The sequence below is a fragment of the Ascidia mentula genome, chromosome 4, assembly GCF_947561715.1.
Source record: "Ascidia mentula chromosome 4, kaAscMent1.1, whole genome shotgun sequence".
NCBI classification, from domain to species: Eukaryota; Metazoa; Chordata; class Ascidiacea; order Phlebobranchia; family Ascidiidae; genus Ascidia; species Ascidia mentula.
Genome location: NC_138569.1, coordinates 21,545,439 through 21,560,268, shown reverse-complemented (window position 1 = coordinate 21,560,268; position 14,830 = coordinate 21,545,439). Strand labels below are relative to the sequence as shown.

At 35.9% G+C, this 14,830-nt stretch overlaps 2 protein-coding genes across 2 annotated transcripts in view; both read right to left on the bottom strand.

The window, feature by feature from the left end:
- Positions 1 to 14,830, bottom strand: part of LOC145898976 (uncharacterized) — a 40,119-nt gene that overhangs the window by 10,982 nt on the left and 14,307 nt on the right. The gene's annotated exons all lie outside the window — the stretch shown is intronic.
- LOC145898956 (uncharacterized) lies at positions 3,148 to 10,421 on the bottom strand. The gene is made up of 20 exons (XM_082987649.1): positions 10,191 to 10,421; positions 9,241 to 9,285; positions 8,837 to 9,056; positions 8,646 to 8,777; positions 8,422 to 8,577; positions 8,299 to 8,361; positions 8,011 to 8,245; positions 7,767 to 7,951; positions 7,627 to 7,698; positions 7,092 to 7,280; positions 6,791 to 6,862; positions 6,237 to 6,425; positions 5,859 to 5,930; positions 5,484 to 5,678; positions 5,367 to 5,423; positions 5,123 to 5,308; positions 4,985 to 5,056; positions 4,512 to 4,703; positions 4,375 to 4,446; positions 3,148 to 4,257 (listed from the first exon to the last, which is right to left on the bottom strand). The coding sequence occupies exons 5-20, from the start codon at positions 8,560 to 8,562 to the stop codon at positions 3,898 to 3,900; spliced, it is 2,352 nt and encodes a 783-aa protein (XP_082843775.1). The 5' UTR covers positions 8,563 to 8,577; positions 8,646 to 8,777; positions 8,837 to 9,056; positions 9,241 to 9,285; positions 10,191 to 10,421; the 3' UTR covers positions 3,148 to 3,897.

The following is a 14,830-nucleotide window of genomic DNA, read 5'->3' as shown; positions in this document are numbered from 1 at the left end:
CGAGTGTAGTTGCGTATATTTACATACAGACTCCAGCAAATTCAATAAAAATTTGGGACCTCGTAAAGTTTTTGGTAGGGCGAATGAAACTTTACGGCGAGGTTTACAACAAGAACAAGTTGTTTAAGTTGCCTTGAAGCAAAACCTCTTATTGTTCCCAATTCTACATTTCACCGCTAAACTACATTGCATATACTTTTATTACCCTGTTAAAAGATTATATGGGCACTATCTTGGACGGAAAGAAGTCATAATTTTTTTATGTGATTGTTTTGTTGCCATAAGATTTAAATTTGTTTCATGGATTTTATACAAAAACAAAAACATTGTGACTTATACAGTTCATTAAAGAAATAATTAATTACACGAAGACTTCAAATCAATATCTTGCAAGGAAGTACATGCAAGTTCAATAAAAGTGCAAAAACAAAAGTCGTCTGACAACATTATACAGGTTAACGATGTAAGAGACCCGCCATAGGAAAACACTGTGATGTTAACTTTCGCTGAAATAAATTTTATGGCACATTTATGATAAAAGTCGGTAAATCATGGCGTTGTTAATAAGGTAACGAGTTTCCAATTCTGCATTTCACCGCTAAACTACATTGCATAAACTTTTATTGCCCTGTTGAGAGATTATACTGGAACCATTATTCCCAACGGTAAAAGCCTTCCACAAAGGGCCTGATAATTTTTTGCCAAAACTAAAATTAACTGGCCTTTACGACAAGCTTGATTACAAGTTCACATTTTGGGACGACGAATCATCTAATTTTCTTTTATCTACTGCTAATTTTGTGCAAGAAAAACAATTTGGAGTAACATTCCAAAAATGTCTGAGATATAATTCGCGGGCGAAAAATGAAATCGCTGGCAATATTTGGTCCGCATGCTTGTAGCTGTATCACACTGTTTTACTTTAAACAAAGTTGTAAATGATCTCTTTAAAATAAAGGGTTGATTTAACTTCAAGTGCCACACGTATTAACATTAAACAATGACGATCTACAACAACAACATAAAATTTTTTGAACAATTTTCATTATCAGCAAAAATCACCCCACAAATAAAGCTAAAGGCAGTTTCTCTCTGTAGGTTTGCATGCTGCGCTATCCCCGCAACAATTCTGTACCTGCTTTCTGTTTGTCAAAAAGTCAAAAATGTATCTCTAAACTGATTTTGGGCCTTATGAAGGCAGTAAATTTTAAATTAACGGAAAATCTTATCAATGAACCTTGAAGGAGAAAAAACTCAAAGTCAAGAACAGGTGAGCCTAAAAAGTGCTTAGAAAATCTGAAAAGTGAGTCACAACAACGCAAATAACATCGTACAAAGCTTTCAAGGTAAAACGCAAACTTTCTCGAAAAAAGTCTTCAGCATAACGCGATAAATGACTAAGAGATACGCGTGGTTATATATATTCAAAAACGAACGCCGAACTGACAAACGCAAAGACAATTTAAGACCTCGTAAAAGTTTTTGGTAAACACTTTTAAAAGTTTATGTTGTTTGTTTAACAGAACATGTCTTGGATTTTACGAGGGCGAGCAAAACTTTACGGCCTAGTTTACAACGAGAACCACGCGTTTAAATTGCTTTGAGTCAAAACCACTTGTTGTTCCCAATTCTACATTTCACCGCTAAACCACCTTCCATAAAATTTTATTACCCTGTTAAAAGATTATACAGGCACTATCTTGGACGGAAAGAAGTCATAATATTTTTGTGTGATTGTTTGGTTGCCAAAAGATTTAAATTTGCTCCATGGATTTTGTACAAAAAAACAAAAACATTGTGACTTATACAGTACATTAAAGAAAAAAAAATTATTTGTATAAAGACACCAAATCAATATCTTGCAAGGTTTTCTTTGAAGTACATACAACGACGTGCAAAAAAACCTTTAACAAGATGAACTACCGACGAAGAACCAAAGCACTTGACCATAAGGAATCTAAAACGGATAGGTAAAGTCCAATGCGAAAACAAAAGTCGTCTGACAACATCATAAAGGTTAATGATGTAAGAGACCCGCCATAGGAAAACACTGCGATGTTAACTTTCGCTGAAATAAATTTTATGGCACATTTATGATAAAAGTCGGTAAATCATGGCGTTGTTAATAAGGTAGCGAGCACTGGTGATTGTTCAGTGGCCACATGCCGGTATTTTGGTGTTCCTCTATTCTGGTTCCAAAACGCCGCAAGCTCAATTAAGAAACACAAAATTCACTGTTTCTTTCATTTTTTGATTCCACATGCTACGTGTAAGAAATAAGTCTCTGTGTCCAACGTTTAGGCGAGTTAAAACAAATAATCATTTTAAGCCTAATTTGACGTTATTTATCATTTGCAAATTAGGCACTGAGGAACGGAACAGCAATGGAAATCGTTACGACACCCAGTTTTTCCATTAGATTAACTTCAAACATGCTACGTGTTATGATTATTTTGCGTACCCACTTTTATTCAATATTGGCCCGAACCTTTTCACTTAAAAAAATTGCGAATAAAGTTGGCACGGGAAAGTTGCTTGGCAGCTCCCTGGGACTGTTCCTAGGAGCCTTGTTGTGTATTGTCCCATGCTGTAATCAATTCTTTCCCTTTCAATGATACTATTGGACCTTCTTGTTTTGCGCAAAAAAGCAAATCACTCATTATGTGTGACTACCAGCAAAGGCCCAAAAAATCCTTCAAAACTTAATTTTTGGGTTTTAATACTGATATGGGCCCTGAAAAAGAACTGATAATTTCACTTCACAATATAAGGAAGAACATAAAATATGTTGGGCCAGTTTATTGCCGTATATGCATGGTAGGTCCGAAACAGTTGTTGCAAAAACCAGTTGCAACCAACTACCGTTTCTTTTGTTTCTCTTTGCTTATTCGTGCAATCACATGTTTTGATTCCTTTTTTCCAAACGATTAGATATTAAGTAAATATTAGAAATTATTACTTTCACCTTTTGTCAATCATCTCATAATTTGTTATTTCCTTGAAACATTTCCTTACGTGCAAAAAAAGCCATTTCCTTTCGGTTACCTAAATTTCAGTATACTTGTTACTTCCTTGGTTCAGTTTTCTGAGCTGGCCCATCCCGTCAATTTTAAGGGAACTCTGTTTTGCAAAACATTACTGATTCTATTGCTTTTGTATAAACATTAGTGGTAACTCCACTTCACTATGAAATTATTCACACAACGATCATTGTTATATATGTACATGGACACAATTGCTTCGCACAATGGGCGTTCGAAGAAATGAGATTGCCTTCCTCCTGGAAAACGTGAACTAAAAAAATTACTCAGAAACAAAAATAAAGTTTCAAATCTTTCAAATCTTGGACTTTTTCTGTGGACGCCCATATTCCGGAGTTTGCATTCTGTTTTGCTAAAGATAGGTCCACGGTTTTATGTTTCAAGAGGCCCCTTTCTTTTTTGACGACCGTGAGATTAGATGTTGCCAGTACAACTTAATTATGAAACATCCAAAGCTTTCACCAAATGCGCGGATGCAAACCAACGACGTCCCATGATCCAAACAATAAGTTAAATTTACATAATTTCCAAATACAGTTTTGTAATGGTTATATTTGATATATATGTTTGCTACCAAAACACACAATTAAACGTTCGAAAAATTAGTCTACATCACACACGCTATAAATAATTTTTTTGTGATAACTTGTGACTAAACTACTGGGTAATTTGAAAAAAATAAGGAAACACAACGACAACAATATATTGTGTTCCAAATTCAAAAACAAAATTTCAGGATTGTTTGGCGTACGAACAGTTAATAAACTGCGGGAAACGATTTGAAGATCTTAGTCATATGTTTGCCCGGTCTGTATGGTAAAACAGTTTCGTATCAATTTATTTTTATGAAGATCAATTATTTTGATAACAGCCAACCAACAGCACTACCAACAGCACCACCAACAGCGGCACCCATTGGCCCTGCAATCATTCCCACACCAGCACCAATACTCGCTCCCGCTGCTGCAGTAAATAGCGTTTTCCTCGTTTCCTCACTGCTTTCTGCATGTCTTGGACATTTTGTTTCGGCATTGCAATTGTTTTTTGAAACCGTTTCGAAACGTACATTTAGTTGTTGTTTGCATTTGATTTCGTATACTTTCAAGATCCAAGGGGCACTGCTTAGTTCTTCTGATACTTGCTTTAGCGCCATATCCACGTGTTGATTGTGTTCTGTTTGCAGCGTCATTGGGTTGACGTGAACTCCATCTGTGAGCTGCAACGAAAACGAGGTATTAATATTTTGCTTCTAAATTTTACCTCATTCGGCTTGTCAAGGAAAATACGTTGTTTTTGGCAAACATTGCTACTTTGAGGTTTTAGTTCAATTGACCTTTTCCATGTTTTGTGCGTATTCTGATGCAATCTTTGACAAGCATGCGTCACCCACTTGTTGAAGCTTTTTCTGTTTCAAACAAGTTTTAATTTCAAACAACTGACAAATGCGCTGTTAAAAATACCTATTATTACCTTTTTAGCTTCATTATTTTCACGAAGATTTTTGTAGTAGCCATCGATTTGGTCATTCAGTTTCGAACTAATGGAGTCAAGTTTTTCCTTTAGGTAAGCTGGTCCTTCACTTGTGCAGGATTTTAAGGCTTTTTCCTTCTCGTTATCATGCAGAGTTTCCAAACTTTCATCATCTAAGACGTTCTTTGTTTCCTTTGTCACAAGATGTGTTATTATTAGCATTGCATTTTATGGAACATAAAAGGTCTCAGTTTAAAAAGATAATTGAAGCATTTTCCCACGAATTTTCCGTTTCCCCCCTTTTTAGCTTTTATAAAAGCCACCGTATTTAGCGATGTCGAATTTCGTATCAATCATGAGGTTGAAATTACTAAGACGGAAGCATTCGCGAAATAACAAAATTTAAATGTTAAAACTTAAACATATTACAAGAATCGTAAAATTCTAGAAAAGTAGTTTTCATGCAAACTTACTAAGGCCATTTTTTTGCTGTAGTTGTCGAATGCAGTGTTTCTTTTTTCTTTAAGATCGGTAATTACTTCGTTCTGTCACAAAAAGTACGTAAATAATTGATAGTAATCAATCATTTTTTTGATACGCAGTAAGATAACCTGTAAACGGGAATTGTTTCTTTTGAGATCAACAAACTTTGCATCAATCATTTCGTTGAACTGCGACAAATCAATTTGTCCGACACTTTCACTTTCAAACCGCAAAATGCCAACCCATGCTTCTTCCTTGCACTTTCTGTGTGCTCTGAGAAAACTTTCTTTGTCCATGGGTACACGTCCACACATCTGAAATATTTAAGTGAATCGTAGTAAGTCCACTACGGAAAATCACCGCAAATCTTACAGAGTGCATTTTTTCATTGTAAAGTTTCCCTGCATGTTCCAATCGTTGTGAACAATCCTAAAAGTATGAAAACACCAAACATTTACCAGCGGATCCACTACAAATACAAAGTTATACCTTTTTTGCTTGATTGGCTTTTTGAAAGTTTTTTTCTGCCGCGTTGATTCTGAGAAGCAGATTCTCCCTCTCTTTGATTTTTCTTTTTTCATTCTTCGCAGTAAATGATGCATCAAACTTTTTCAACGCCTCTGCTTTGGCGTTTCGGTGAAGCATGGCAAATTCACCGTCGCTTATAGCTCGTATCTCACAAATCTAAATACGTAGCATTGCAAATTATTGGAAACTGATTACACAAAACTGCAATAGTTTTGATGCTGAAGTTTAAAACAAATGCTCATATAATTTTTGCTCGACGAATGATGGCCAACTACAGTGTACACCAGATGCTTGATTGAATAAATATATAACCCGCGTCTATGCCAATGAACTCACTTCGCACATCTTCTCTCTGTAAATTGCTGCTGTGCTTAGCATGATCTTTTCAATTTCGGTTTGTAATTCCACCTGCATTGTTCATTTCAATTTATTATAACTTGCAGGTTGAAAAAGCATAAAAGTTAAATGATAATGTTTATTATAGCGAGCTGCAGACAAAGGCCACTGTTTTGACGTATTAGGTCTCATCCGTGCAATTATGATGTGACTTACAACGATCTTGTCAGCTAAACAGCCAAGGACTTTCACTTTGTGGTGACCATACAGTTGTCATTTAACTGACAAGATCGTTGCAAGTCACACCATAGCTGAGATGGAAAAGGTTGAAACAGTGACCTTGTCTGCAGCTCACTAAAAAATATACAAAAAGCTCACTTGTTTCTTTTTATTGTTGTTCCAAAATTGTTTTAGCTCTAATTCAAGAAACTCTTCTAATGCAGGTTGGTTTTGTGATATTAGTTCCGAGGGCAGTTTTGATTTATGGTATTTTTTCAAAATTTTTTTGCGAATTCGTGGCTCATTGTCCTGCAAATCGTCTATCTCGACACAATCTCCTCCGCTGAACTGTTAACAAACAAATATGTAATCTATAGATTAATTGTTGAGAATAAGTGTCCACTGCAGGCCTTTATACGTGCCGCGTAAGCGCTTACCTTAAAAATCCTTTCTGTACGTTGGGGGAATCACCCAATTACGAATTAACGGTCATTGAAGAATTTTTTTAAGGAAGTGGAAAATGTTGTCGGTTCGTTAAAACTTTTGTAACCTCGTCGCACAGAGGATTCAGCTTGTAACAATTACCTCATGGCATATTCTTAATAGTCAACAAGCCTTAAATTTCGGTTTCTATTATATGAGAGAGAGATCAACTTGGAACCAAACAATGATGCACATTTCGCCGTAACAGATATTTGTTAACTCGAGTTTACCTTCTGGAGATAGCTCGCATACTTCTTCCTAATGTATTCCGTGTGTTGTAACAACAAAAGTTTGTTTCTTTCCTAAAAAAGACTTTATATTCGGCAATGAAAAGTATTATACGAAACAGCAATATTTTAGGTTGATTTTTTTTATATTTGTTAGGCTTAATTTTTTTCGAATAGGTTTACAGCTTTTGGTAAAAATGAATTTTGCTTGTTCTATATTATCATAAATCACTGTAAGAATCAGCACACTTTGCTTATCTCAATGCACTTGCTGTAGTTATTTAATCTACAATCTTAGACTAACCAATGTTTTTTTGAATTTGGTTTCGTAAGCGCCAAAGCTTTGTTCGATTTTTTCAAGTAAATAAGTCTTGTATTCTGCAACCAACTTCTCATCCCCTAATTTAGGTTGTTCGTTGAATGTGGACAAAATCTTGCTCATGCACTTTTTATGAATTTGACGCAAACTCGCATCACCTGTGTCGTCGCAACTCTACAAGAAAGACAATTTTGTAAAAACTACAAAAAATCTAATCCGTGAACAATTTTAATCAACTTCTCCGTACTCTTTGATAAATTATCAAAATCCCCAAACAGGCTTTTGGACAACAAAGGCTAGGTATCTACAACTTTTCGACAAGTTGCATAAGAAAAAATCCTTAGTCGTTACGATTGTAATTTTTTTGTGTATGTTTCGACTCCTTTTAGACATCGCCAGTAACACTTGTTGTATTAGAAAGATCAACAGTGGTTATTGTCATAATTACCGTACGTTAGTCTGCGATAATCTATTTCAAGTATATGCAAATGAGATTAAACAAAAAAGTACAGCTTTTTACCTTGTCCATTAGTTCTTCGTATTGGGATTTGCAATCGTGACATAATGACAAAAGAGAAGCTTTAGAGGTTGCCTGCATCAAAAAAGAATGTCGTGCCACTTAAAAAGATATCCTTCATACTTGCTTGCATTGAGATTTACCTGAAAAACTGTGTCAACCTTTGGCATTTTACCGCTGCTGAACTGTTGGTAATAAGTCAAAGTAAAGTTTATGAAATCAACTCCTTTTACCACTTGGTCGTTGATTTTTTTGACAACAATTTGTTGAGGTGAAAAAAGTTCTCTCACCAAGTCATCAACAGTGCGAAGAAACTCTGGTCTTACCTCTGCAGTATAAGATTTTTAACAACGACGAAATATTACATACTATGTCTGGAAGGTATACGTTTTAGGCTTAAATCGTTTCCTTCACTTTCTTTTCTCTCAGTGACATCATATCCAGGATGAGGCAACAAACAACATTGAATATTTTCAAACGATTCAAGCATGCTTTTGCGGACTGACTCAGTATCATGATGTTTTAGTTTGGGTTGCAGTAAGTTGTCCAGCACTTGCTTTCCTCCACTTAAACCATAAGAAAAAGCCCCATCTGACCAATCACGAATAAGAAACAATAGATCCTGGAACGAAAATAAAATTAATCTTTTCGGAAAAGTTGTTAGGGTGAACCTACCTGAAATTGCTTTCCAGTAGGTCCTTTACTTTGTTGAGCCGCTTTTGCATATTCAGTAAAAAGCTAAAATAGTAACTAATATTTACCGACATTTTAAGCAGGAGATATTGTTGAAGTTCCAACCTGAAAAGTTTGCAAAGTATCTTCCTGTATTTGACTGTGGACATTGTAGAGTAGAACAGAACTCATGAAGGTGCTGAGTGCGAAAATTGCTGAACAATCCTTTTTACTGCTGTAGGGATCAAACGCTCCCTGGGTGTCCATTAGAAATATTCCAACCTAAATCAAAAATAACGACTTGGTCTTACGGCAGTATAATTAGTTTTAAACATTTCAATAGAACCAACCTTTCCTTCCCGCGTATTTGAAAAAAATGGTTCATCCCAAATCCAAATTCCTTGCGTGTGTCTCTCAGATCCTCCTCTCCAATCAAAACCACCAGTAATTTTTTCTTCTTGCGATGCTAGCCACTCATCTGACTAAAATAAAATCCTCGCAAATAATTTAACTATGTTTACATAGAATGGATAAATCTCACCCTGTTATTTCGTTCCGCCCACAAATACCTCAAAAAGAAGTTTAGAAGAAATGATTTTCCCTTCCTGTAAGCTCCTGCCAGTGAATAAACAGCAACAGGTGTGTTTTCATTTCAGAGTTCCCGAAAATTCTTTCCAGTTCATCTCTTTTTACGACATATCCCTCTTTTTTGTTTGGGTCGGGGCCCACAATTTGCACAGGTTTCCCAACAATATTTCCTCCTGCAAATGTATGTAAAATAACATGTGGATTTTGCATAGTAGCACTTTAATTGTGTAGTATCTATTTAGTTGGGATGGTTGCACGATATAGTAACCCAACGCACGTTACAAAACATGTTCTTTGCCCATTTATCTGTTCGTTATTTGACCACACACCAGGAACAAACAAACAACAGTCACATACCAGTACTTGAGGTCGCACTATTCATTTTGCTCGTCTTTCTGAAATCTGCAACATAAATGACAACATTGGCCAATCTACAGACCCATATACCAAGAAAAGTATTTTACGGAGACCTGCTTATTTCCCGTACAAAGAGTCTTTCTCGCAAGGAGGATGACACGTTACGACCAAATGCTAGCTTTAAGATGTTACAGCGAGAATTTTCGCTTGATTCGGGTGAACATTTAACGAGTGATGTGTTTAGTATTCATCCGCGCATGTGCCTGTCTTTAGGACGACAAGCTTTTTTTAAGTAAAATTACAATAATACTAAACTTTTTCTGTGTTAATAAATAACTAATTAAACTTTATCGTGTTTATATTAGAATGAAGCTTAAGGCGTTGATATATTTGTGTTTGAAACGCTTGTGGAACCACTAGCCTTGGTACGTTTGGTTTCAGTTGTTTTCGTAAACTTGTGCGAAATAATTTGCGGGTCTAGGGCGGAATCTTACGTACCTATGTTTCGGACAACTGGAAAACCCCAAATTACGTTACAATGAAGGTAGGGTCAAGTTATGACGCACTAGACCCTATAATTTGCGAATCATGGATATTTAAAATGTACCTGATTAATTGGTAATTGTGATAAAAGACGTAATATGTCCCACATCGTTTACAATAATTGTATTGTAACGTTACAACTTGCTTTATGTATCTGTTTTTTACTGAAAAACCGCTACGCTTTGCAATACGAACATTCGTTTTAAGCATTTATTGGGTCGTCTTTGTTCGACATTGGGTAGGCGCGTTTGACAAGTGTAGTGAGACGAACTGCACAGGACCAGGCTGCGCACAAGCGATCGTTCGTTACACTTAAGATAAAACATTATCACAAAAAGTACGATTTCTGCATACATGGTTCTGGTTAAAAATGCTGCAGTTGATTTATTAACATATGTATTACATACCTGGATTAAATATTCGAGAAGACATGCTGTAACCTGTATATCAATGTACAAAAGTTACATTGTTGTAAAATGTAAAAGTCACGCTAACATGAATCCAATTTAAAGAAATTTAAAGAAATTTCTTGTCTGAACTTCAGTTCTACACAACCGGAGGAAAATTTTCCGCTAAAATGTAAAATTATGCGTCAAAATCCAATCGGTAGCTCGTTATTAACGTCCTTGCCGCAAGCCCACACTTTACATGTGGTGATGGTTCACCTGGCAACCCTTCTACAAAACCTTCCGCTGTTCACTTGTGGTGTCAAATTTTGACGACCTTTCCGAATACTGAATGACCTTCAGTTGGTTGTAACGGCGTGCCTGGCAATCCTTTTTGAACAAAGATAATGTCTATGCTCATGGAATGTAGGAAACATTAAACCTTGTTTTGCTCGCTTGTATCATGCCAAACAAGCTTATGCGCTTTTGTATTTTTCGCAACATGACCAACAACGCAGATGAACAAAAGAAATAAAAACACTATGGGAACCGACAACAACATGTTTTTAGTTATGACTGTGAGCCGCTCAAACGCGCAACAATGACTGCGTTCAACATATCCTTGTGGTGAGAATTATTTTTGTTGGGATGATCCCCGTGGCTTGCTTGTTTTGCAACAATGAATTACTAAAAGAGAAATGAATATACCAAAATGGCCCAGCAAAATAGCAATAAAAATTGAAAATAGTCTGACGTTGTTAAATTAGAGTGTTTGTTGCAAAAAAGTCGCTTGATGGCCCAATACTAATTCCCTAAAATCAGGCTTTGAAGGTTATCAGTATTAATACACATACTAAGTAATTTAATTTTCGCCAAAACAATTCCTATGGCTTGTGACCCATGGAGGTTGGCTACTACTATTCAAAGAAAAAGAATTTATTGCAGCTGTCTAAGACTGAGCTGCGGATTGGGCCTCTGTTTCGACCTAGCTTTAAAAGACTATATTCCACTTGTTTTACTGAAAACAAACTCATATTGTTTCCGACATTCCACAGACGATAAGTTTTGCAGTCATTTGTTTGATTTGATGCATAAACTATGTCGGTGTATATTTCGTGAGATGTATGTAGAAATCCTAAAAATATACAATTAAACTAACCAAAGATATTTGGTGTTATATGTGCAAAATTTGGTGTTGTTTCCTTAATTGTGATGAAGAATTGGTCGAAATACTATAGACGTAGGACTTGTGATGACCACACACAATGAAGATGACATAACCTACATGACAAATCATGGACAGGGAATTTGCAGATTTACTAACTCTGTAACGAGGAGTTTTTCTTGGAGTGTTTTTGTAAAATTTTAGATCAAACCCAACTTTTACGATAGCTCCTTTAGTTTTGATGTAGACAGAATTGTTCTCGAGCCCCCATCTGGTATCCAATACCCTGTGAGGTAGGGGTCTGGCCGCACCAGCTGCATCCGTTATCGTGGGGCCTGATCTGCTCTCGAGGATCAAAATACGAGACTGGATCCGAAATGCGTCAAACAGTCCAGGTTGCTTATCACAAAGTTCGTGTTAAAGATCTTTTTTATTGCAATATATAATTTTGTTTGCGGGCGTGCCCTAGGAGATACATTACATCGCAGTAAAAGTTTTGGACAATTTGGGTCAGTCTTTATCGTCTTCAACTAAATATCGTTAAAATATTTAAATTTGTGGAAGAAAATCATTGTACACATAGTTGTGACTCAGCAAATTTACAGATTGAGTTGATATTTCAAATTAATTCTTGGTTTTGTTTATGTTAACAATCGAAAGAAAAAAATTATCCGAGTACATAAAAAATACTAAATGAGGTAATGTCTGTGTTATATTTGCTGAAATTTAGGAAGAATCATTCCTTGCTTTTGTCTCATCCGACAGAAAGGGGACAGTCCCTAATTTACATTGTAGTTTTGCTGAGTCATCGACGTCAAGAACAACTTGTTGAGCTTTGGAACCGATTGGCTTTGATGCATCAATTTCTATTTAGTAAAATTGTGTTTTGTGTTTAAACTTAATATTAAGAAGGAATTATTTGTTAATGTATTTTTTGTTTGTGCCTTATATTTTCGTTTTACGTTTTTATGTGCATATGTCATTAGCGTCAAAAACAAGTTTTCTTTGAAACATAATTGAATTTTGTTGCAATAAGAAACAGTTAACTGGCAAAGAGTATGTTGTGCACTCCGTTGGTGCCTCTAAAATTCCATTGTAGGCATTGAGTCTAGGCATTGACAGCCTATGATGCCTGACTCAATGCCTATAATGCCTAGACTCAATGCATATGATGCCTACAATGGGTTTTTAGAGGGACCGGTTTTAAACTCTGGTCAAATAGCTTTTACTGGGACAAAATTTTTATTTTCATTCTGTTTGATGACTTTTCACCAACTTTTACAAATTAACACAAGTTTGTTCATATCTAGTATAAAATTTCACTCTCAACCCTCCTCACAATTTTACCACACTATCTGTTTCTTACTCTAACTAGTCTTCTTTATCTATCATGACATTTACATCAATTTCTGTTATTGATCCATATTTGCTTGAAAATTAGTAACATTTAGTATCATGAATTAAATGTGACTAATTTTGTTTATTCATAAATAATCAAATACCATTGTTGTGTGAAATAATTGCTAGGCTACACATATTGTCACGAAAGGATATATCATTAATAAACATTCGAAATACTTACACTGTTGAAATAAAAATGTTAAAAGTATGAGCATCACTAGTTTATCAAGTAGTTTCTAGTTATGTTTGACTGATGATTAAAGTAAATAAATACTTTGCAATGGCCGGTTGGGCACTTGACAAGAATGTTTGTATAATTATGTGTTGTAGCCAGTGTGTGATAACAATTTTATATTTGAATATGGTGCGGTCAAAGACTTTTTTAATCACATAAGATTGCAATTTTAAATCTACTGCCTGGTTGTGAATAAATTGCTTGTCAAATAAGAACAGGTCTCATTTTGCTAGTTGTTTAGAAATGAAAAGGTAACAGAGTTAAGGCCCTATATCAGTATTAAATCTCAAAAATCAAGTTTAAAATGTTATCAGCATTAATACACAGAGTGATTTGAGGAGCCTTCAGGAGGATCTTATGTCTGATAAGATAGCAAAAACAGTCCCAGGGGGCTGTCACAGCAACTTTCCTGTGACAATTTTTTTCATCATTGCATAGTAAAGAGTCCGTGCCAACATTAAATTGCAAATTGGATGAAGTTTTTGTATTCATTTTGTCACAAAACCAACTTACATTTTTTGCAGCCTTTTCAGCTAAAATATTGTCCGACCAACTAATTTTTGCCTGAATGCGTTAACAAGATAATTTTATGCCTTTTTAACCAAATTTTTGATCGCCCCGCAACACCACACGCCACCCTGCTCATTCAACCCTGAAATTTGACCATCATGCACCACCGGTTATTTTGTTGCGTGGACGGCTTTATTTATGACGTGGGAAAACTTTTTTTGAAAACAAATACTGATATGCGGTCTAAAATGCTTGTATTTGTAGCGCGTTACTTAAAATGTCTACATAAATAATAACATTGCCGTAAACTGACTCTTGATAAAAGGGTACTGTCAAACCCATAGTCAATCGATTAGTTTAATGCCAGTTAACAATCGCACGACGACTAGTAAAAACACGTCACACATACAACCACGCACAAAGTACTGAATTCTCTGTCTGCCGTTTCTTGTCTAGCCCAAGTCGCTTTGACTTGTCTTGTGATGACTCTGTGTGTTCACTCCATTTTATGCAATGGATATGTGGTTCATATAGAAAATGAATGTCCAGTTTGATTAGGTTGAAATTCGGCCGAGGCCTATTCGAAACGTGGTCTTATTCTCATATCTTATTCTGCTGAGAAGACGGTCCTAAACAAATAACGGTTAATCTAATTGTCGTTCGTGGATGTCAGCGAATTAGCGCGTTTGACGTAAGTAGCAACTAAAACGTGGTGATGCCAGAACAAGACAATTTAAGAAAATGAATGTTGCAATAGTGTGAAAAACGACATAAAATGTGGGAAATCTGACGTTAACAGATACAAATTTAACAAGGACATTTCAACCGTGGACAAGTAGTAACACACAGGCATCATCTCATTGTTCGAAGTAGGATTAGAGTAATGTACAAGTGCTCGAGGTAGTGTTGGTGACCCTTGCATATTGTGTAAACATCATGTCCTTGGTTTTGCATCATAACGTAATACTTATTGGTTTACGCCAGAGGTTTTCAAAGTGTGCGCTGTGACTCCCTGGTGCGCTATTGCAAGTTTCCAAGTGGATCGCGTTAATAACTCTGATCGAAATTTTTTTGGGGAAAATGAATGCAGGCAAATAGCGTTGCATCAAAACAAACCATGCATTGCTTCAGCCGAGTAGGACCACTATAAAAAAAAAGAGTTTCCAATAAAAAAGATCTTTAACATGAACTTTGTGACAAGCAACCTGGATTATTTAACTCATTTCTGATCCTGGCGAGCAGCCAAGGCCCCACGACAGGGATTGTATCTGGTGCGACGCGCCTGAATCTGTTGTATTCTTCAGTCACAAACAGTTCAAGTCTATTGGTACAAAACGGTGCGCAGGTTTT

Bases quoted from the DNA above. Each gene is read 5' to 3' on its own strand.
- LOC145898956 (XM_082987649.1), bottom strand. From the start codon at position 8,562: ATGGACACCCAGGGAGCGTTTGATCCCTACAGCAGTAAAAAGGATTGT. The intron at 8,246-8,298 runs GTAGGTTCACCC...TTTTCGTTCCAG, and splicing joins CTACTGGAAAGCAATTTCAG to GATCTATTGTTTCTTATTCG. The intron at 4,258-4,374 runs GTCAATTGAACT...TTTTCGTTGCAG, and splicing joins ACGCACAAAACATGGAAAAG to CTCACAGATGGAGTTCACGT.